The sequence below is a fragment of the Bos indicus genome, chromosome 13 (genome assembly GCF_029378745.1).
Source record: "Bos indicus isolate NIAB-ARS_2022 breed Sahiwal x Tharparkar chromosome 13, NIAB-ARS_B.indTharparkar_mat_pri_1.0, whole genome shotgun sequence".
Taxonomy (NCBI): domain Eukaryota; kingdom Metazoa; phylum Chordata; class Mammalia; order Artiodactyla; family Bovidae; genus Bos; species Bos indicus.
The window spans coordinates 70,899,855-70,923,305 of record NC_091772.1 but is presented as its reverse complement, the minus strand read 5'-3'; the positions used below and the strand labels follow the sequence as shown (position 1 = coordinate 70,923,305).

At 40.8% G+C, this 23,451-nt stretch overlaps 1 protein-coding gene across 12 annotated transcripts in view; it reads left to right on the top strand.

The window, feature by feature from the left end:
* Nucleotides 1-23,451, top strand: part of PTPRT (protein tyrosine phosphatase receptor type T) — a 1,149,770-nt gene that overhangs the window by 917,311 nt on the left and 209,008 nt on the right. For all 12 annotated transcript variants that reach the window (XM_070801694.1, XM_070801706.1, XM_070801700.1 and 9 more), the window contains exon 13: nt 15,756-15,792. In XM_070801694.1, the coding sequence (XP_070657795.1) occupies nt 15,756-15,792 (37 nt within the window). The remainder of the gene's footprint in view (nt 1-15,755; nt 15,793-23,451) is intronic.

Below are 23,451 nucleotides of genomic sequence, written 5' to 3'. Positions count from 1 at the left end.
TATCTTTTTTCCCAAATGTCTGTTTAGTTGTCCTAGCAACATTTATTAAAAAATCCATCTTTACCCCAATAATTTGAGGTGCCATTTTCCTCATATTTTAAATTTTCATATGTTCTTGTGTCTTTTTCTGGAAAAACCTGAAATTGTATTCCACCCACCTATTTGACTATTTATGCACTAATACCACACTGTGTGTGTGTGTGTGTGTCTGTGTGTGAACGATCAGTTTTATCCAGCTCTTTGTGATCCCATGGACGATAGCCCGCCAGGCTCCTCTGTCTATAGAATTTTCCAGGCAGGAATACTGGAGCGGGTGGCCATTTCCTTTTCCAGGGAGTACCACATAGTTTTAATTGTAAAGGCTCAATGCCTTTACATCTGATAAGGCAAGTCCCCGAACCTGGATTTTCTCTTCTAGTGCTTTCCTCGTTCTTCTTGGGTGTTCATTTTTTCATAAAAGTTTTAGCGGTAACTTTTCTAGCTTCATAAAAAGCCTATTAGTAATTTAACTGGAATTGCACTAAACTTTTACATTAATTAGGGTGAACTAATATCTTTAAGATGTTAAATTATCCTAGCTGAAAACAGAGAATGTCTTTCTGTTTGTTCAAGTCTGCTTTTGTGTCTTTCAGGACTGTCGTTGAGTTTTCTGCCTATAGATTTTGCAGTTCTTGCTGAGCTTAACACCAAGTAGTTAATCTTTGTTGCCATTGTGGATGAGATTTGCTGCATGGCAGCCTCTATGTGAGGTCAATTGTGTTTGTGGTTACTATTCACTTTATATGTTAATTTTATATCCTGCTACCTTTATCATTGACTCTTTGTTAATCTTCAGATATACTGTTACATCATCTACAAGCAAATGTTTTAAAGTTTATTTTCCAATCTGTATGCTTCTAATTGATTTCTTTTATCCAATTGCACTGACCAGAACTTCCAATATGATGTAAAGCAGTGGTGGAAATGGAGGTCATCCTACTCTTGATCTTAAAGAGAATGCCTTTAGTAGATTTCCATTAAGTGATCGATTTCTGTTTTCTTGAGCTTTTTTTTTTTTTAAATAAGGAATGGGTATAAATTTTGTCAAATGCTTTTTCTTCCTTAGTAGAGATAATATGAGTTTTCCTTTTATCTGCTAATATAGTATATTATATAGTATATTATGAGTAGATTTCTTAACATCCAACCACTCTTGCGTTTCTATGATACATTCCACTTGGTCATAGCATTTTTTTTTCTCAATGCAGTGTTGAATTCGATTCACCAACATGTTATGTAGTAGTTTTACACATTCAAAATTAAGATTGGTCTATAATTTCTCCCTCGTGTTTGTTTGTTTGTTTGTTTGGTATTATCTCCCCTAAATTTAGGTGTCAATGTTATACTGGTTTCTTTTAAAACTGAGAACATTTTTGGATAGTTGGGGAGCATGAGACTGACATGTACACACTGCTATATTTAAAATGGATAACCAGCAAGAACCTGCTGTATAGCACAGGAAACTGAGATCAATACTGTGTTAACAACCTATGTGGGAATAACTGAATCACTTTGCTGTACACCTTTAATTATCAAAACACTGTTAATCAACTATGCTCCAAAATAAAATAAAATTTTAAAAATATATTAATTAAAAAACAGAACTCCATTTTCCATGCTGTAAAACAATTTCTGTCAGTACTATCTTATCTTTAAAAATCTACTAGTATTACTCAGCCATTAAAAAGAATACATTTGAATCAGTTCTAATGAGGTGGATGAAACTGGAACCTATTATACAGAGTGAAGTAAGCCAGAAAGAAAAACACCAATACAGTATACTAACGCATATATATGGAATTTAGAAAGATGGTAACAATAACCCTGTGTACGAGACAGCAAAAGAGACACTGATGTATAGAACAGTCTTATGGACTCTGTTGCAGAGAGAGAGGGTGGGGAGATTTGGGAGAATGGCAATGAAACATGTATAATATCATGTAAGAAACGAGTTGCCAGTCCAGGTTCGATGCACGATACTGGATGCTTGGGGCTGGTGCACTGGGACGACCCAGAGGGAGGGTATCAGGAGGGAGGAGGGTTCAGGATGGGGAACACATGTATACCTGTGGTGGATTCATTTCGATATTTGGCAAAACTAATACAATATTGTAAAGTTTAAAAATAAAATTAAAAAGAATAAAATTTAAAAAAATAAAAATTTACTAGAAAATTCCCTATGAAAACAATTCAGTGGGGTGTTTTTCTTCTGAGGTAGTTCTTTGATATCTTCTTCTATTTATTCTGTGAAATTAGACCTGTTGCTTTTATCTCTAATCAAATCTATTTTATAAGCTATACTTTTCTAGGAAATTATCAAGTCCATTTAGTTTTTCAGAATTGTTTTCAGAGGTCTGAAAAGTTGTCTCATTTTTAAAAGTTTCTTCTTTTTCAGTGGTTATTTCCTTCTTGCCATCCTTATACATTGATGCTTCCTCTTTTTTTTTTCCTTTTTCTAGTATCTTTTTCTTTTCTATTTCAATAACCTCAGCTTTTGCCTTTATTATTCCCTTCTATGCTCCTGTGTTTTCTTTCTTTTCTAGGTGAAAACTTATTTTTTTCATTCTTTCATTTAACTGATATTACTTAGTCACTGCTTAAATGGTTTTTATAGATTCCAATATGTAGCGTTTTCATCATTTTGTTTAAAAATATTTAAATTTTTGTTTACACTTTCCCCTTTCACCTAGAAGTTAGCCAAAAGAAATTATTTTGTGAATTTCCAGGTGGATGGACCTATGAAAGAAAAGTTTTTTCTTTCATACTCTTAATTATCACTTTACTATATTATATCCGTGGAATATTTCTTAAAATACTTCTACTTTATTCAACATAGCAGTGCTTTCTTAATTAGCTGATTTATGGTAAGTTTTCTGAATGCTTCATAAGCTCATAAGGAGAAGGCCTTTCTCTGATATCAGGCTGTAGGGTTTGACACATAGCCACAAGATCTGCTTAATTATTTTAGCTCTCTGTATCCTTGCCTTTTTTTTTTTTTTTGCCACTTGATCTGTCTTATATTGACAGTAGTCTTCTATTATTCTGGTATCTTCTGTAGTTTTTACTTCATCAGTTAAGTTCAGTCACTCAGTCATGTCTCTTTGTGACTCCAGGGACTATAGCATGCCAGGCTTCCCAGTCCATCCCCAACTCTCAGAGCTTGCTCAAACTCATGTCCATCGAGGCAGTGATGCCATCCAACCATCTCATCCTCTGTCATCCCCTTCTTCTCCTTTTACTTCATAAAGGTGATCATCGTGGCTTTTGGTGCATAGATTCTCACGCCTGCTACCTTTCTTTTTAATTGTGGATTTAACAGTAAAGTGTTCTTTGTTTTTTATATATATATATATGTATGTATATGTATATACTTTTTAAATTGCATTTTATAACTCTGATATCAGGATCACTGCTATAGCTTTCTTTTGTTCATTTGTTTATTCTTTGTTTTTTTTTTGCCACTTATACTTTCTCTCATTCCTTTATTGTTGTCTTTCAGAATGACTTTGTTTTAGATACGAAAGTGAAATAGAAACTGTTAGTCTCTGAGTCATGCCAGACTCTTTGTGACCCCATGATCTGCAGCCTGCCAGGCTCCTCTGTCCACAGAATTCTCCAGGCAAGAATATTGATAGCCATTCCCTTCTCCAGGGCATCTTCCCAACCCAAGCATTGAACCCAGGTCTTCTGCATTGCAGACAGATTCTTTACTGTCTGAGCCACCAGGGAAGCCCTTTATATACCAGATAGTTGGGTCTTGCTTTATGAGACCTTTGAAATCTTTCCCATGTAATTATATGGGTTAAACCCATTCACGTTTGTTGATGTGACTGTTATGTTTGGTTTCAAATCTATCACATATTCTTTATATCATAATTTACTATGTTAATTCTGTAATTCTTGCTGATGTGTTTTCTTCTTTTATTTTAAAATTTCTTTTGATGTTTAGAAAGCTTTTTATTTTTGTTCTAATAGTTATCTTTTTTCTTATACTTTTCAATGTATTTTATCCTTTCTTATTTAACCTCTTCCTGCCAGCATTTTTCCCAGCATTATTGAGGTATAATTAAAAAATAAGAATTGTGTATATTCAAGATGTACAACATGATGGACATTATGGTTTGTTTTGGGTTCTTTTTGAAGTACAGTTGATTTATAATATTATATTAGTTTCAGGTGTACAGCATAGTGATTCAATGTTTTTGAAGATTATACTCCATTATAAGTTATTACAAGATAATCGCTGTAATTCCCTGAGCTATACAGTATATCCTTGTTGCTCATCTATTTTATTCATAGTAGTTAGTATCTGTTAATCCCATACTCCTAATTTGTCCCTTCACCCTTCCTTCCATTGTGAAATGATTGCCATAATCAAGCTAATTAACAAATTCATCACCTCTCATAGTCACCGTTGTGTGTGGTGAGAGTACTTAAGATCTACTCTCTTAGCAAATTCCAAGTATGAAAAGCAAGTAATATACAAACCTCCAAAACTTATGCACCCTGTTAACTCTTGGATCAGCATCTCCCCATTTCCTCTACACTCTGGCCACTGCAACCACGACTCTCTGCATATGTTCAGCTTGCCCCAATTCCACATAGAAGTAAAATCATACAGTATTTGTTCTTCTGTGTCTGTCTTGTTTCACTCAGTCTAGTGTCCTCCAGGTTCATCCATGTTGTTGCAAATAACAGGTTCTCCTACTTTTTAAGGTCATTAATAGTCTATCATCTGTATATACTACATTATCTTTTCCCAGGTCCTAACTGCCCCATGCTATTCATCCGTGCTGATCCGCTCAGTTTTCAGCAGATAACTGAAATGATGATAGAAATAGGCCTCTTGGGCAGCATCTGGCATAGCTGGGGGAGTGGGTCACTCCCAACGCTCTCGTTTCCCCTGTGGGGTCTCTCGTGGCACTGAGCTGGGCCACTTTGGGGAAAAGGTAAAAAGTGTGGCTGTTTAGTGCTTCTGTTGTGAGACTTTTTGCTCCACTGGGGGGCTGGGTCCTCTCTTCTGGACTTCCAAATTCCCACAAAGGCACTGTCATCCAGGGATGGTTGTCAAAATGATGTTTCTTTGGAAAGAGGAGTGTACAGGCTTATTCTGCCATCTTGCAGACATCACCACTTTGTCCATTTTTTATGGTGTGCCTTGACTTTCCTCTATTGCCCATACAGCAGTCAATGAACTTACTCCACTCTCATCTTTCTTCTCTTACCCTGTTTCTTCTCTCTCTCATTTTTACTTCCATTATTTTCAAGAAACTATAACATTTACATATTCTGCTTTCAACCATGCCCCTACCTTCATTTAGTCTGAGATTTACAATTAAATATATTAAACGCTTACCATCAAACCTTTTGCCAAAACTTCCTCAGTCATCTCTTTGTTGAATGAAGCTTATCTTCTGTTATATTTCTCAAGGAAGACTCATGAGTACAGGAATCTCTGAGTGATTGAATATTGCAAGTTGTTTTCCTATAGTTTTGCTAATTGAAAAATACTTGGCTAGCTATAAAATCCTTGGTTCATAATTTCTTTTAGTTTCTTGAAAATGCTGCTTCATATTTTTTGTCCTGTATGTTGCTTTGGAGACAGCTCATGATAGCCTAATTCTGTTGCCCTTGTAAATTGTTTGATCCTTTTTGCCTTAAGTCTTTGGAAACTTTTTTTTTTTTTAAGTTCAGTAGTTTTTCTAGGATCTTGGAATAGATCTTTCAGGTCTTTGAATCCTTTCAGGGTGTAGCCTCAGGTCATCTCTTCATATGTTTTCCTCAGATTTTTGTTACAAATTTTTGCTTATTTAATTACTTAATCTGCCTTCTCAGGGATTTCAAGTATACATATATCAGATCTTCTTTCTCTTCTCTTTAAGCCCTTTTTCATGGACCCTTGTTACTTTATTCTTGATCTCATTTTCATTCCCTTGATTGTCTTTCTCTTTCTTCAATGCCCCTTATTAAAAGTTTCCCTTGGATATCTTGTCATTTAATCTTCATTTCTGAGTGCTTTTATTTTTGTTTTCTTTTCCCCTCTGAGTTCAGTCAGCCCTCTTTTTTCGCTAATTCTTTATGGATTTCAGTTGTTAATATTTACATTTCTAATTCAAAGTTGTTTGAGAAGATTTAATTCCGTTTGGTGTACTGTGTTACAGTTTTCTTCTGATTTTTAATTTTGGGAGAGGAGGTGGATTTTTATCACTTGGGAAGTTTTGACTTTTATGTTTTTTTCTTATATAATAGCTTTATTTGCTTCCTTCCACTTATTCATTTTGTAAATTTGAGGTTCAAAAACACAGTAGTAGGTGGATATGTGAGCCTGAATCTCTGGAATACCACTGTTAGAAACAGAAATTTGAGCATCATAAGGATTTAAGACTTAAAGCCTTGTAACTAAATGTAATCTTTTATTGAGAAAATTGGGATACAGATGAAAAGAGATATAAAATGAGACCACGCCAATATTTGGAGGTCAAGCAGATGAAAAGTGTCTGGCCAAATAAGATAAAATTTAAATTTAAAAAAGGATTATATATTCTGATAAGGTAGTGCTGTGTCTTTTTTTAATGGATGACTGAGTTTTTTGTATTACGACAAATGACGGTTTGTGTGCTCTCTGACTTGTTGTTGCTGTTGTTATTCTGTCTTGACTACAGAGTCTTAAAATTCCCCCCTTTGCCTCTTTCCTTTTCATTATCCAGTCTCCCAGAGACACTGCTCCTTTCTTTTTACCCTATTTCCCCCCATAAATGATACCTATGGAAGATTACCACCTTGAATTATGTATGGCTTTACAAGTTGTTTTCATGTAGTCAGTTCCTTATTCTGGCAGGATTCTTTTTCAGAATTTTCACACATAGGAGCTTGGTCTTTCTGAAGATCGTTTTATAAAACCTTATGACCTCTACCAGCTTACCTTTTCTCTCTTTCGTGTTGTTTTTCCTTACAGCCCTGGCTCTCCGCAAAAGCTTATGATGAGAGCCTTAGAAATACTTCATTCAACTGCAGTGCTTGTTACTAACAGGGACTGTGACGTTTTGAGGGTTCTATGTATTTTAATGATCTTGAGGTTGTGAATTATGTATAACTTTATTTTTTTTCTTGTTTTCCTGTTTTGTTTTTTTGAAAGATAAGTTGGGAGATTTGATTTTAGATGGTTACCATTTTCTTCAACTATTAAGAGTCAGCAGGAATTGACTGTGGATTGCTTGTGGGAAATTATGGAACTAGAAGAATCAAAGATGACTCCCAGGTTTTTTTACTTAATCAACTGGATAGATAGTGGTTACATTTACTGAAATGGGGAAAACTGGTAGATATATAACATCTGGCATAGAAAGGAAGGGAGTAACAGAGTTCTCTTTTGGAGATTTGTAAATGTGCCCGAATCTCTGGAATACCATTGTTAGAAATTTGAGCATCCCACTCCAGTACTCTTGCCTGGAAAATCCCATGGGCGGAGGAGCCTGGTAGGCTGCAGTCCATGGGGTCGCTAACAGTCGGACACGACTGAGCGACTTTACTTTCACTTTTCACTTTCATGCATTGGAGAAGGAAATGGCATCCCACTCCAGTGTTCTTGCCTGGAGAATCCCAGGGATGGGGGAGCCTGGTGGGCTGCCGTCTATGGGGTTGCACAGAGTCAGATATGACTGAAGTGAATTAGCAGCAGCAAGGATTTAAAAGGTCCATCTAGTCAAGGCTATGGTTTTTCCAGTGGTCAAGTATGGATGTGAAAGTTGGACTGTGAAGAAAGCTGAGTGCTGAAGAATTGATGCTTTTGAACTGTGGTGTTGGAGAAGACTCTTGAGAGTCCCTTGGACTGCAAGGAGATCCAACCAGTCCATTCTAAAGGAGATCAGTCCTGGGTATTCTTTGGAAGGACTGATACTAAAGCTGAAACTCCAATACTCTGGCCACCTCACGTGAAGAGTTGACTCATTGGAAAAGACCCTGATGTTGGGTGGGATTGGGGGCAGGAGGAGAAGGGGACGACAGAGGATGAGATGGCTGGATGGCATCACCAACTCAATGGACATGAGTTTGGGTGAACTCCGGGAGTTGGTGATGGACAGGGAGGCCTGGCATGCTGCAGTTCATGGGATAGCAAAGAGTCGGACATGACTGAGTGACTGAACTGAACTGAACTGAAGGATTTAATACTTAATGCCTTGTAACTAAATGTAACCTTTTATTGAGAAAATTGGAACACAGATGAAGAAGGATATACAATGAGACCACTCCACTCCAATATTTGGAGGTCAAGCAGATGATAAATGTCTGGCCAAATAAAATAAAATTTAAATTAAAAAAAAAAAAGGGGATTAGGAGCAGACAGTGAGGTAAGAGAGAAAGCTGAGAGTAGAGTGATCTCAAAAGCAAGAGGAGAAAGAGTCAGAGAGAAAGTGATCAGTTGCAATTGATGAGACATTAAAGATAATGTGGTTGGAGATTTTTAGAGCTGACCATATGAAAGCCTTCACTGCCCTTGATGAGAGCAGTCAGATTGAGGGAAGTTCCAGAGCACTAGTGAGTTAAGCCAATTGAGTCTGCATCCAGAGAAATAACACAAAAGATTTTCAGAGCTTGAGTCTAATAGTGACTTTTCTGAATAAATGGCTTGCATTTATAAAATGCAATAAATGACTTGGGAGTTTCATTCCCTAGAGTCGGGGTCAGGGCCACGGCTATTGCCTGAAGCAGGGCCTATTGCCTTCAAGGAAAATCTAATAAGGTTGGTGATGAACACCTATCAGTGAGAAGAATATGTCACCAACAGCCAAGTCGCCTTCACCTGGCAGCTGTACTTTGCCTCTTGTTGGTGACTGCAGGTTTGCAGATGGCAGCATACGTGTTTATTAGGAAGTGATATCTCAAAGGGTACTGTGTCCCTTTCATGCCTTGAAAGGCATCCCTCACGCATTTTCCTCCAGAGGATGGGCCTGCCAGGTGACCTAGTTCTAATGGTTCTGGGCCGCTCGGTTTCCAGAGGCAGATCTCTGCTTTCCTTTTCCATCGCTGGCTTTCTGATTTCTCAGGGTCCTGTTTTGGGTCAAAACAGAATTTCTTCATACAAATTGCTTGGCCTGTTTTTCAAAATGTGGCTCTGCCCTATCATCACTGTCTGCCTGTGGACAAGCCAAGAAAGCAGGGCCTCTGACCTCATGTCAAAGACATATTTGCCAAGATACCTCAGAAAAGAAGGCCATTTGCTTAAAGGGTATTTTGCTTGGCTTACTATCTGAGTAACCCTGGGAAATGTTATTTAATCTTGTTTCACAAGAAAAGAGAAGTGGGGCATTGTGCTATCCATTTCAGCCTTGTTATAAGAATGAAAAATACAATATTCAAAACACGTACCTTAGGAAAAGAGAGCCTTCCTCTTTTCTGTTTTTTTCCTTACTGATGCTTTCAGGGACTGTCATGCTAAGTGAATGAGCCACATTGAGGTCAAACAACAGCTTAAGGATCAGGGCGCTGGAAGGGCATCATGGGAAATTGGGCTGCAGAGAGCCTAGACTGAGGATCCAACATGTATCAGCCCCAGAAGCATGGGGGGAGGGGGGAGATGGTGAAGGACTCTGGGGTCAAGCAGAGCCGAGAAAGGCTTTCCAAAGGTGAGAGGCAGGCAAGATCTCTGCAGCCAATCTCCTGGTCCAAGGCACTAGCGTCTCTTAGTTAGATGTCAGCATCACCCTCTCCCCAACAACTAGCTTCTCTTGCAATGTAAGTCTGTTCTCTCTACAGCAGCCTCTGCACTTTAAAAAAATAAACATCTGAAAATTTTATTCTTGCTCATTAATCTTTGATAGCTGTCTGTTGTTCTTAAAATATATACCAAAACCCTGCAGTCTAAAGGGCTCTACCAAGCTTATGCCTCTAGCTTCATCTGATCTCATTCTCTGCGTACTTCATGATGGTGTAAACACCCCAGACTTCTTTATGTCTTTGACTGCACCTCGTGTTTTCCCTCTCCCAGGCCTTTGTGCATCTGTCCCTGAATCTGGGACACCCTTCCATGATACTTATCTTCCAGATATTAGGTTAAATAGTTCTTGCTCAATGTGGTAAGCCCTCTTTCATTCCCACCCACATCCCTTGTCGTCTTCTGGACACATATATAGCACCCAACACTTCTCTTAATAGTGTTTATTGCAACTTGTAATCAGGTGTTTACTCATGAGAATAGTTATCTGTTGTTTGCTGCAAGTGTTAGAAAGATAATGTTTGCATGCTTCATGAGGATGGGGACCATGTCTGCTCTGCTCATCCCTGTGTGTGCAGCTCAATGCCTGGCACGTAGTGATAATTCAGTAATGATGGACATTTTCAGTGACAATCATATCAATGCATACTTGTTGATTGACTGACCAAATGAATGAGGAGTGAAGTGGGGGTCCCAGTCTAAGAGAAAAATGAAGGCACAAGCCTAAGAAGATGTGAAAACTGTAGAAAGACTCTGGGGTCAGGGCTAAATCTCATAATATGAGCTGAGACAGCTTAGTCTTAGAGAAGGCAAAAATATGAGTTAGGGCAACTGGGAAAAGTCTTTGAAAATGATGAGATCAGGGCTAAATCCCCACCTTATTAAGTAGGGCAGTCTGATGGTGCAATGAGAATTTTATGTATTCCCCAGGTACGGGGGCTTCTTGACCAGCTTGGGAGTACAATGTAACCTAAGTCCTCCTGGATAATAGACAGAAGTTCCTATAAGCCCTTCAATTAGATAGCCTATAATTTCAGTTAAGTAGTTGAAGGATGGATGGATAAGTGGATGGTTGAATGAGTCAGACTTGGCCTAGTCTCTAAATGGAGGTTATACGTAGGTGAGTAGATATAGGTATAAGGCATTTTGATTAAAAAAAAAAAAAAGCCCGTTTGTTGTGAGTTGGATGGATGATATGATATGACGTCAAGAAGATAGTGTACTGAAAGAACTGGAAGCAACCTTAGAATATCCCACTTACTCTACCAAAGTGGGCTTCCCCATCCCTTTCTCTGTCATTTGATTGGTGGGGAAATCGAGCCACAGAGAGGGCCAATGAGCTGCCCTGTTGCACAGCACTGGCAGATCCTTTTTTTTTTTTAGCTTTTTGGCTCTGCCACGCAATGTGTGGTATCTCAGTTCCTGACAAGGGATTGAACCTGAGCCCCCTGCATTGGAAGTGTGGAGTCTTTAACACTGGACTGCTGGAAAAGTCCCAGCACTAGCAGATCCTTGAGTAGAAGCAGGTCTCAACAGAAGCCCAGCAGTTAGGACAGTATATTACCCCAAGGTGATACATTCCTGTGTGCAGATTTGCAAGTCTAGAGTAGGAAGTGGAATGTGAGTGAGGCTAAAATAATGGGAACATGAAATTGTCTTGTACTGTGGAGATGGAACAGAAAATACACCAAATGCTTTTTCTCTTTCCAAAGCCTTATATAATCTGACACACAGAAAGTACTCATTTCCTTTTTACAGAACTGATTGGGTAAATGTCCACAGGCCAGACTTCCTGTGTGATCAGATGCAGAATTTCCAGTGTGTTCCTGACTTGCTTGCTAACAGTTCAATCACCTAGAAGGTCAAGGGAGTGACTTAGGACTTTGTTATTCTGTACCTGATTCTAACCAACAAAGACAAATTGGTTATGGAATTAAAGATGTCAGGAACTTGGGAGAAAACAGATATGTCAGTGTCATGTTTGTGAGAGCCGAGGAGAGTTAAACATAATCAGACAAGTGCTTTAGATGATAGAAAACAGTTTAATAGATTCAGGTGGAGGACGTAGTGTTAGGAAATGGCTCACTTTCATGCATGCAGCTTTGGCAGTGAAGATGATTCTAAGGAGAATTAGAAAGTTCTATAAATGATCCAGTGAAGAAGGCAGTAGAATAAACCGTTGTGGTTACCCAATATTCCCTTTACTGGGACACATTTTTAAATGAGTTCAGTTCAGTTACTCAGTTGCGTCCAACTCTTTGTGATCCCATGGACTGCAGCACACCAGGCTTCCCTGTCCATCACCAGCTCCCAGAGTTTACTCAAACTCATGTCCATCAAGTCCCACAAAAGACACATTAGCCTTCACCTTTGTGGGGAGGAAGTGACCCAGAAGGAGCGTGAAGGGTTTTTCGGAGGTGCTGGTAATTTTGGGTGTTTTGATCTGGATGCTGGTCATAAAGTGTGTGTTCACTTTGTGAAAGATTTGGCAAACTGCGTTTAAAATTAGTGTGTTTGTCTGCATGTATCAATATGTTATACTTCACTGTGCAACCATTTTTAAGATTTAGTATATTTCTTTAGGACTTATTTTTTAAATGCTTAGATTGGCATGTTAAATAAAAACTGTGCTTTATTCATTAATTATTTTTATGTGTATTACTGCATGTTATTACATGGCTCTCAACCATTTTCATTATCAGCCTTATAAAACTTCACTGTGTAAAGAGACCTCCACTTTCTTTACCATGACTATAGAGTTGGGCAGATATGTTCGTCTTCGTTTTCACTTTTATAAAGAGTACTGGAAGCAATGACTTTGAATATAAAGCTTCTTCTGCATTTAAGGTCATTCCTTGAGAATAGATTCTTAGATACAAAGAGATTAGGTTGACTCTCTTTAAAGTCTAGACACATATTTACAAATTACCCCCATCAGTAAAGACCTCACTATATTGCCCATTGCTATATTTAACAGTATTGCACAGAATTGACAAGTTTCCTGATACAGTACATGCAAAATCTTTTTTTTTTCTTTGTATTAGTATAAAGTTGGAGATCTTATCTCTTGGCACTTCCCATCCAACACAATTTCTCAGTTCTCTGGATGTCGTGCTTTCTTCTTTAGCCATCTCAGTGTCTAGTTCACTGACCTCTGTTTAAACCAAAGAACAGACATGGAAGCCAACAGGAGTTGAAGAACTTTGTTCTACCTCCAAACATGAAAACAAACAAAAAAAATTAGTTTGTTCACTTTTATCATCATTTTTAAGTTTTAACTCATTTGTGACTTGAGCTTTTTTGGCATCTCATTTTTAAAATTTATTTTTGGAGTATAATTGCTTTGCAAAGTTGTATTAGTTTCTGCTGTACAACAAAGTGAATCAGCTATATGTATATGTACATCGCCTCCCTCTGAATCCCACCCACCTAGGTCATCACAGAACACCGAGCCAAGCTCCCTGTGCTTTGCGGCACCTTCCTGCCAGCTGTCTGGTTCACACCCAGCAGTGTACACACGCCAGTGCTACTCTCCCAGTTCATCCCATCTCATTTAGAGAGTTCTGCTTTTTTCTCTCTTCTTTCTTTCTGTCTCCTGGATATGTTCATTAAACAAAAAACTGTTTTTCTTGAAATATAAGCACCTTCAAATGAATATTTCATGTATTTGAATCATAATATGTCATGCTATTTTAACATTTCTGCATTTTCCATTTTTTTAAATAAAACAATTATTTTAAAAAGTAACACTTTCAGCACAGAAAAAAAAAAAAAAGGAAACACTTGTTCCATAGAACAAGTCATGTCAACCCAACCTTCTTTAAGATAGTTCTTGAACTGATTGGGGAACTGCAGTAGACAGAGCATCAGTACCTGAAGTGATTTTTGACCCTGTTCTCAAGCTATGTTTTTGGAAAAATACCACAGTAGAGTCTGAGTTCTGAAGCAATTGAGACAGCGAGTAACTGTTGCATAACCAACCAGAGATTCTGATGAACAGGTGAATGCCAACCTGGAAGAGGGATTCTAGTGCATGCCACTGAGTCTGTTACTGGCATTTTCTAGGTTACTACTTATATTAGTGATCTGGATAAAGTTGAAAAAGCATGTCCCCAAACTTGCAGATAGTGAAGATAATAAGGTAATAGGCTCTGGTCACCAATTCAAAGATGATAGGCTTCGACAGTTCCAAGTTTGACTCTGTACTTGAGTCTCATAGTAGGACCACGTATATATGTAGAAGCAGGCAAATTTTTTTCTTTTTTTGGTGGGAAAGAGTTGCTGACATATTCATTGTGATCAGTGAAAATGTGAAATGTTGGCTGTGTTATTAGAAGTGCAGTTTAAGTAAGAAAAAATGGAAAATAGTGATAATCTAGGTAATCTATAATAATACGTAATAATCTAGGTAATCTGGGTAGTCTATATTGACAAGACTACACATAGACTGTTGCTTTATGTTCTAGTCCCTTCTCATTAAGAGGGACAAACTGGAGGATGTCCTGGGAAGAGCATTAATTTGGTTCAGAGGACTTGAGCTTTTATCATCTGAGGAATTGTTGAAAAAGAATGTTAATGAACTTGAGAACTGTCTTTCAGTATCTGGACATCTTTCCTACACAAACAAAGGCAGACTTTCTGTGGGCTACAGAACAGAATCAAGACCACTAGGGAGTCATACTTGGGTTTGATAGGAGGGACAGTTCCTAGCATTCAGAGGTGTGCATGGATGACATAGACTCTGCTGTAGACATTACCACTGTTTCTCTTTCTGGTTCTTGGAGCACTCCAATTCCTGTGTCACTGAAGTCAGGCATGGCCCTTAGACTCGCTCTAGCTGATAGAACCTGTGTCAAAGGAAAAGCGTTACTTCTAATGTCAAGCCTTTAGTTGCCAGTTCTTACTAAACTCGTCATCATCCCTTTCTCCAGCCTCAGTGAACACTGATTATATTAACATGGAGGTAGCAGCCTTGGTCTTTGAGTGGCTACAATGATGACAGCATCCTCCAGCCACCACCATCAGCTCCCCCTCAGACCCACCACACTCCTCTATTGAACATGTTGTTTGAGTGGAAAATAAACCTTTGCTGTTTGTAGCCCCTGGATTTCTTGGGTTTTATTCTGCATATTCCTGACTGAGGCTTCCCTGTTGGCTCAGATGGCAAAGAATCTACCTGCAACGCAGGAGACACAGGAGATACGAGTTCAATCCCTGGATTAGGAAGATCCCCTGGAGATAGGAAATGCAATCCACTCCAGTATTCTTGTCTGGAGAATTCCATGGACAGAGGAGCTTGGCAGGCTATAGTCCATGGGGTCGCAAAGAGTGGGACATGACTGAGCAACTAAACTAAACTAATCCTGATTAATACAGTGCCTTCAAGATTCAGTGGTTCTTTACATGTGGGCATTAGCAAGACAGGCATTGGATTCTGCAGATCAAAACTACACTGGTTAGAATGGCCATCACCAATAAGTCTACAAATAATAAATGCTGAAGAGAGTATACAGAACAGGGAACCCTTTTGCACTGTTTGTGGGAATGTAAATTGATATAGCCACTATGGAGGACAGGATGGAGGTTCCTTAAAAAGCTAAAAATAGAACCACATGACCCAGCAATCCCATTAAGCTTCTCACAGATGCCCTTGATACCACCTGCTAACCATGTAACTGAGTGAAGCACACACATGCCACACTCACTTAGTGTTATGGTTATTGTTCTGTGCTGGGCAGTATTTATGAAGTAGTTCTGTCTGGGGAAGAAACTGATAAGGTGATGAGAGCCAGGAAGTGGAAGTAACACCAGTGTAAGAATAAATGAAGAAATAGAATTAAAAGGTGATTCCCCTGGAGGAAAAACCTGGAAGGGACAAATATTAAATTATAATTAAAAATATAAAAGCAAGCCTATATATGCAAATATGTATACATATATTTTTGTATATATTAAAAAACCAAACACAACAAATTAACTGGAATCTCACTTTTGTTATTCACAGGAGACCAAAATCAATTGTGTCCGCCTGGCTACAAAAGGTATGTTGGCATGCGCTGTCTGTCTTCAGTTATTGAAGTACTTCTCTCTGTAGCAACACAGGAAAATTTTAGGCAACAGTGACTAAAAATAACAAGAAACAATTGTTATTTTCACTGGAGTCATTTGCATCTAGGTATTATTATATACTTATGGTATATATTAATAACACAGTGCCTAAAGCATAGGAAGAGCTCAGAACATATTTGTTTAGTCGATGGATGGATGGATGGATGCACAGACTGGTACATTAATCAGTGGTAAATATAAATTTGCTCAAGTACTCTTCCACTATATATTTGCACTGTATTTGGGTCTATGTTTATGTGGGTATTTTTTTGCACGTCAGTTAGACCAATCTTCTGGTGTTGGATTTTATTCAGTTGCCGCATAGCTTTCAAAAATGAGGTGATTAGTGTTAGTGCCTTGTATAATGAGAAAGCAAACACTGCATTGTTGTGTAGTTGGCATTTTCTATACTTATCCCCAAAACCAAGGCAGCATTGTTCAGGCTCATCACTTTTTGTTTCCCTAATTATTATTGAATTGCCTGGCTCTTTGAATTGGTACATGTTTCTGTTTATTACTCTTTAAAAAAAAATCAATGAATGGTTTGTTATCATTTAACCTATTACAAGGTTGAATGGTTAGAAATCAGGTTTATCTTTTTTGTTATAGAACTGATATTTTTAACAGCTATCCTCCCTGTATAAACACACCAAAACTGGGCAACTCATTCTAGTCCCTGCATTTATTGAGAGCATATATGGTTTCATAGGTGACTTCCACAGCAATGAAAAGATATAAGTAGATATGTAATGATAGGCATAAACTATAGACAAAGACAGTGGCTCAAGTATATATATACATATGTCAATACATACACACAAGCACACACAGCAGAAAACGGGGGAGAGAGACAGGAATATTGAATGGTTATTTGACAGAATATGCACCAAGACCTATCACCCATTAGTTTTATAACTTTGAAGAAAGTCACGTCAGTTTGTAGACAGCAAAGGGAAGATGCAGGAGGAAGAAGACAAGCAATCAGGGCTCACTGTGATAAGAACTCACTCTGCTCTCCCAGAAGTCAGGAGAGGTCAGCATGTCCCTAATGTGTTCTCTCTCGGGAGCTCAGGCTTCTGGACAGAAAGAGAGAAAATACTGCTTGTGAGGCAAGGAGAATTGATGGCCTGAAAACAAAAGGGGCACAAATTATGGGCCTCAGCAGAGTTTTCCTCTGAAGAAAACAGATCATCTAGAAAGAAGACCCTTATCTCTGGGCTAGCACTAGAGCACTGATCTCGGGCCGGACAGCTCGGTATCTGCAGCAACCCCCTGGAGTGGGCAGGAAACTTACAGAGAAGCCTCCCCTGTGATAGTAAGCTCCATGGCTCCCTGCGAGCTTCTGACGCCTGGACACGGGAGGGCTGATGGCAGTGCCGTCCCCTGCGGGGGCAGAGGGGGTTCTAAGGATATCCCCTGGGACAGAAAGCCCTCCTAAAAGGGAGTTTGTTGAATTGTAGGATGTGAACTGGGAATTGAGAACATGTGATCAGACAGGCAAAAGGTATCTGTGGGGACTCTGAGTGAGAATGTTATTTAGTTATTTATTTTTGGCTGTGCTGGGTCTTCACTGCCACACGGGCTTTTTTCTAGTTGTAGTGAGTGGGGTCTTTTCTCTAGTTGCAGCATGTGGGCCTCTCATTACGGTGGCTTCTCTTCTTGCAGAGCATGAGCCAGGTCTGTGCACGGTCTCAATAGCTGCGGTTCCTGGGCTCCAGAGCACAGGCTCCATGGCTGTGACGCACAGACTTAGTTGTTCCACAGCATGTGGGGTCTTTCTGGATCAGGGATTGAACCCATGTCTCCTCCATTGGCAAGCGGATTCTTTACCACTGAGCCACCAGGGAAGCCCTGAGAGAGAGGAATTAAAAGCATATGTTCTTGGCAATTTCAGGACCCACTGTCCATGTACATAGACAGTACACCATGCCATGTTTCTCCAGGTTCCATTGCTGATCTGTGAGATTAATGTGAGCTTTAAAGAACTAGAGCAAGAGTTGTCTACTTCTTCTTAGCATGAGGATTTCTCTTCTTTGTTTGATGTTTAGGATACAACCTTCCTTTAGTGGAGTGTGTTGTGTGCACGTGCCAGGTGTGGCAGGGGAAAGGATGGGAATGCATTCGTGAGTGTGAATACCCAGCTGGCCATGCCCAGGCAGGGCTCAGAGGAGTCAGGAGTCAGACGTGGATTCCAGGATTCCATGCCTTTGTTTTCCAGGGCCATTGCCCCAACCAGAGAAGCGGGCTCTAGCAGCTCTTGGCAGTAGGGTAGTGAGCAGAATACCAGTCTCCCTCAGGTCAAGGAGTGATTCTTTCTCAGCATCACATCAGATAAATAAGCAGGATGCTTGGTGATGCAGAGAAAAGGCAAAGCGAAGGAAAGCTATATTTGATCAGTGTCTGCTCTGTCCCCTTGGAGCATCCAGGGTCAGCTGAACGAGAACCCTATCTGAACTCATACCCTGCCCATGGGGACTGTGTATCAAGGAACTAAGTCCAGGCTTCAATATTTGACCCATCCCTTTCCTGATGTTGTCAATCAAATTTCCCTCTTTATAGGTTTGCCAAAAATGCTCTTCTTTTTAACAGAGGAAAGTATGATGGTGGGAACCTTGCAGGCATTAAGGGTGTAACAAATTCCAGTGACAGATTCCATGGCCCGTCTGTCTCCCTCAGAGCTCCTCCACCTCTTTGTCATTGTGGCATTTTCCTCATGGGTCTGCCAGCGGGCAGCCAGTCTCTGGAGTGTGGTCACATGGGCAGGCTTGAGGCCAGTGCTCTGGCGATAAAGCAACTTGCTGATGTCCTGTCCCTGACCCCAGTGACTCCAGACAGTGTCTGTGGTCGGCTGTGTGAGTCCCATGGAACTGGGAGGGCTGCTACTCAGAATGGAACAGCCTGAGCTGTTCGGGGTCATTCTGACCTGACCAGAAGCCCAGGGCATCTTCTATCAATATTAGATAGAATCCCTGGCTCTAGTGTGCACCTCTAACCCTTGTCTGTCTGTAATGTCACTGTTCGTCACCCAAGCTCTAATGAAGCACTGCCAGCCGGGAGGTCTTCAAAGCCGGGGACCTGTGTTAGTTTTCAGCGACTGCAGAGTTCACAAACTAAGTGGCTTAAACAAAGCATAATTTATTGTCTCACACTTCTGAATGCTAGAAATCCAAGATTGAGGTGTCAGCAGGGTTGGCTCCTTGGAGGGTGTGAGGCAGAGTCTGTTTCGTGCCTTTTCTCCAGCTTCTGGGGGATTGCTGGCCGTCATTGGTGCTCTCTGGCTTGTAGACGCCTCACCTCATCTCTGCCTTCATCTCCTCATGGTGCTCTTCCCCTGCGTGTCTGTCCAAATTTTCCCCTTTTCTATGGACGCTGATCATATTGGATTGAGGGTCCACCTTACTCCAGTATGACCTCATCCTAACTCAGCTAATCACCTCTATAGGGACCCCGTTTACCAAATAAGGTCACAGTCTAAGGTTAGGACATTGACATATGAATCTGAGGAGAACTCCGTTCAAGCTATAACGGGCCCCATGCAGTTAGGGGCAGCGTCCACATGGTTCCCATTGAAGCCTTTCACTGCTCACCATTCAGTGGGATCCCAGCAGTCTTGGGGGCTGTGCAGGAACTGGCCCTGCCAAAGAGGGCCCCAGGTGCAGGCTGAGGTCCAGATGTGGCTCCAGGTTTCTGCAGAAGCAAAGCAAGGCTTCCTCAAGCAGAGGAGCTGCTTAATCTATGAAAGGATCCCAGGGCAGGGGGTAAATGCAGAGGGCCACCCCCACAAACCAGACACTGGGTCTGTGGCAGAGGGCCCTTCCCAGAACCCACATGGTGGTGGAGCATCAGGTCCTGGGCAGGGCCAGGCCTCCTGGGGTAGGTGCCAGCCCTGCTGCTGTTGAGGGGAGCTCTGATGAGGAACTGCTTGGTCCTTGCCACTGATTTCCCAGTCACATTTGGCCATGGCAGGAAGTTCCTGGCATATCGTTGACTCTCGAACAATACCTACTGAGATGAGGGAATGCATTTGGTCAGAATCTCACTGCAGCAAGACTCAGAGATCCTGAGGGTCATACTCCCTCTTCCGAAACTCAGAAGCACCCTATTTAAAGTAATCCCAGGATTCCCTGGCAGCCCAACGGTTAAGACGCTGTGTTCCCGATGCAGGGGGCACACGTTCAATCCCTGGTTGGGGAACTAAGATCCTGTTTGGCACAGAGGGTGGTCAAAAAATTAAAAAATAAAATGAAGTGATCCCCATCTACCCATTCATTGGAAGGATTGATGCTAAAGCTGAAGCTCCAATACTTTGGCCATCTGATATGAAGTGCTGACTCATTGGAAAAGACCCCGATGCTGGGAAAGATTGAGGGCAGGAGGAGAAGGAGGTGACAGAGAATGAGATGGTTGGATGGCATCATTGACACAGTGGACATGAATTTGAGCAAACTCTGGGAGATAGTGAAGGACAGGGAGGCCTGGCGTGCTGCAGTCCATGGGGTCGCCAAGAGTTAGACACACCTTAGTGACTGAGCAACAACATAATCTACCCATTCACAGAAAATTTTTGAACGTAATTACTGCCTGTGGTTTGCTGATAAACCTGCTCTTTGGAAAAGTCTTTTATTTGTAGTCTTTGTCCATTTCTAGGGTGTAAATATCCCCACAAATCCAATATCAAGTTATTGATAGCTTAACAGCAGCTGGCTTATAAGAATGTTCTGAATGTTCAGCAACATTTCTTCTGCAGCAAGCTAATGCAAGCCAGCCCCAGCACACCAAAATCTCAGTTTGTTATGAGGACCGAATGATAACATACATATAAATGGATTTTTATTTACTGTTAATTGTTTTGGAAATTCTTAGAAAATCATGATTGATGACCATTATGTCTCTCGTGGTTAGCTCACTCACAGTGCACCTGGGAGCCAGGTACCTTGTAAGGAACTGGGGATTTTCAGTGAACCAGCAGTCTTGCTTCCTGTCCTCAGGAGGCTCGCAGTCTAGTGTGGAAGCAGACATGAAGTGAATGATTGTGAGAGACTGCGGTGGGGTTGTGACTGTGATCAGTGCCCCTAAAGAGAAGTGAGGTGTACTGAGTGAGGACAGGCAGCGGCAGAGCTAAAGCCCTGGGGCAGCCCTGGGGATTACTCCTCTAGAGTGGGTGCATGTGAGATACTTTGTGCCCCCCGGTCCCGTCCCCACTCCTTCTCAGCCACCCCTGGGAACTGAGTCATATCCAGCGTGAGGGTGGCATTTGAGAAGCTAGCTGAATGATTGTGAGAGGAGCCACACTCTTGGCCCAGACTCCCTGGGAGAACCAAGTCCCCTCTGTTTACAAAGAGTCTGTTGGGTGGATCCACACACCACCAGGGGTCAATATTTATTTACAGAGCTGGGGCAGAACCTCCAGCTTAAGGTGCTGCTAAGGAACGCTGGGGTGGAAGTTTGTATGAGCTGCTAGATTTAATGCTAGGATTAGGACAGGTTCATCTCAAAAGCCTGGAAGGCAGTCTTTTTCACTGATGGGGTGAAGAACCTGTGTACACATATTCACATTCTTCTTTACCTTGTTCCTCAGCACAGGGTTCAGTTCAGTTCAGTTCAGTTCAGTTTCGCTCAGTCGTGTCCGACTCTTTGCGACCCCATGAATCGCAGCACACCAGGCTCCCTGTCCATCACCAACTCCCAGAATTTACTCAAACTTATGTCCATCGAGTCAGTGATGCCATCCAGCCATCTCATCCTCTGTCGTCCCCTTCTCCTCCTGCCCCCAATCCCTCCTAGCATCAGGGGCTTTTCCAATGACTCAGCTCTTCGAATGAGGTGGCCAAAGTATTGGAGTTTCAGCTTTAGCATCAGTCCTTCCAATGAACACCCAGGACTGATCTCCTTTAGAATGGACTGGTTGGATCTCCTTGCAGTCCAAGGGACTCTCAAGAGTCTTCTCCAATACCACAGTTCAAAAGCATCAATTCTTCGGCGCTCAGCTTTCTTCACAGTCCAACTCTCACACCCAAACATGACCACTGGAAAAACCATAGCCTTGACTAGATGGACCTTTGTTGGCAAAGTAATGTCTCTGCTTTTGAATATACTATCTAGGTTGGTCATAACTTTCCTTCCAAGGAGTAAGTGTTTTAATTTCCTGGCTGCAGTCACCATCTGCAGTGATTTTGGATCCCAAAAAATAAAGTCAGCCACTGTTTCCACTGTTTGCACATCTATTTACTATGAAGTGATGGGACCAGATGCCATGATCTTAGTTTTCTGAATGTTGAGCTTTAAGCCAACTTTTTCACTCTCCTCTTTCACTTTCATCAAGAGGCTTTTTAGTTCCTCTTCACTTTCTGCCATAAGGGTGGTATCATCTGCATATCTGAGGTTATTGATATTTCTCCCGGCAATCTTGATTCCAGCTTGTGCTTCTTCCAGCCCAGCGTTTCTCATGATGTACACTACGTGTAAGTTAAATAAGCAGGGTGACCATACACAGCCTTGATGTACTCCTTTCCCGATTTGGAACTTGTCTGTTGTTCCATGTCCAGTTCTAACTGTTGATTCCTGACCTGCATACAGGTTTCTCAAGAGGCAGGTCAGGTGGTCTGATATTCCCATCTCTTTCAGAATTTTCCACAGTTTATTGTGATCCACACTGTCAAAGGCTTGGGCATAATCAATAAAGCAGAAATAGATGTTTTTCTGGAACTCTCTTGCTTCTTCCATGATCCAGCAGATGTTGGCAATTTGATCTCTGGTTCCTCTGCCTTTTCGAAAACCAGCTTGAACATCAGGAAGTTCACGGTTCACATATTGCTGAAGCCTGGCTTGGAGAATTTTGAGCATTACTTTACTAGCATGTGAGATGAGTGCAATTGTGAGGTAGTTTGAGCATTCTTTGGCATTGCCTTTCTTTGGGATTGGAATGAAAACTGACCTTTTCCAAGTTTTGCTGAGTTTTCCAAATTTGCTGGCATATTGAGTGCAGCACTTTCACAGCATCATCTTTCAGGATTTGAAATAGCTCAACTGGAATTCCATCACCTCTACTAGCTTTGTTCGTAGTGATGCTTTCTAAGGCCCACTTGACTTCACATTCCAGGATGTCTGGCTCTAGGTCAGTGATCACACCATTGTGATTATCTGGGTCGTGAAGATGTTTTTTGTACAGTTCTTCTGTGTATTCTTGCTACCTCTTCTTAATATCTTCTGCTTCTGTTAGGTCCATACCATTTCTGTCCTTTATTGAGCCCATCTTTGCATGAAATGTTCCCTTGGTATCTCTGATTTTCATGAGGAGATCTCTAGTCTTTCCCATTCTGTTGTTTTCCTCTATTTCTTTGCATTGATCGCTGAGGAAGGCCTTCTTATCTCTCCTTGCTATTCTTTGGAACTCTGCATTCAGATGCTTATATCTTTCCCTTTCTCCTTTGCTTTTCACTTCTCTTCTTTTCACAGCTATTTGTAAGGCCTCCTCAGACAGCCATTTTGCTTTTTTGCATTTCTTTTCCATGGGGATGGTCTTGATCCCTGTCTCCTGTACAGTGTCACAAACCTCATTCCATAGTTCATCAAGCACTCTATCTATCAGATCT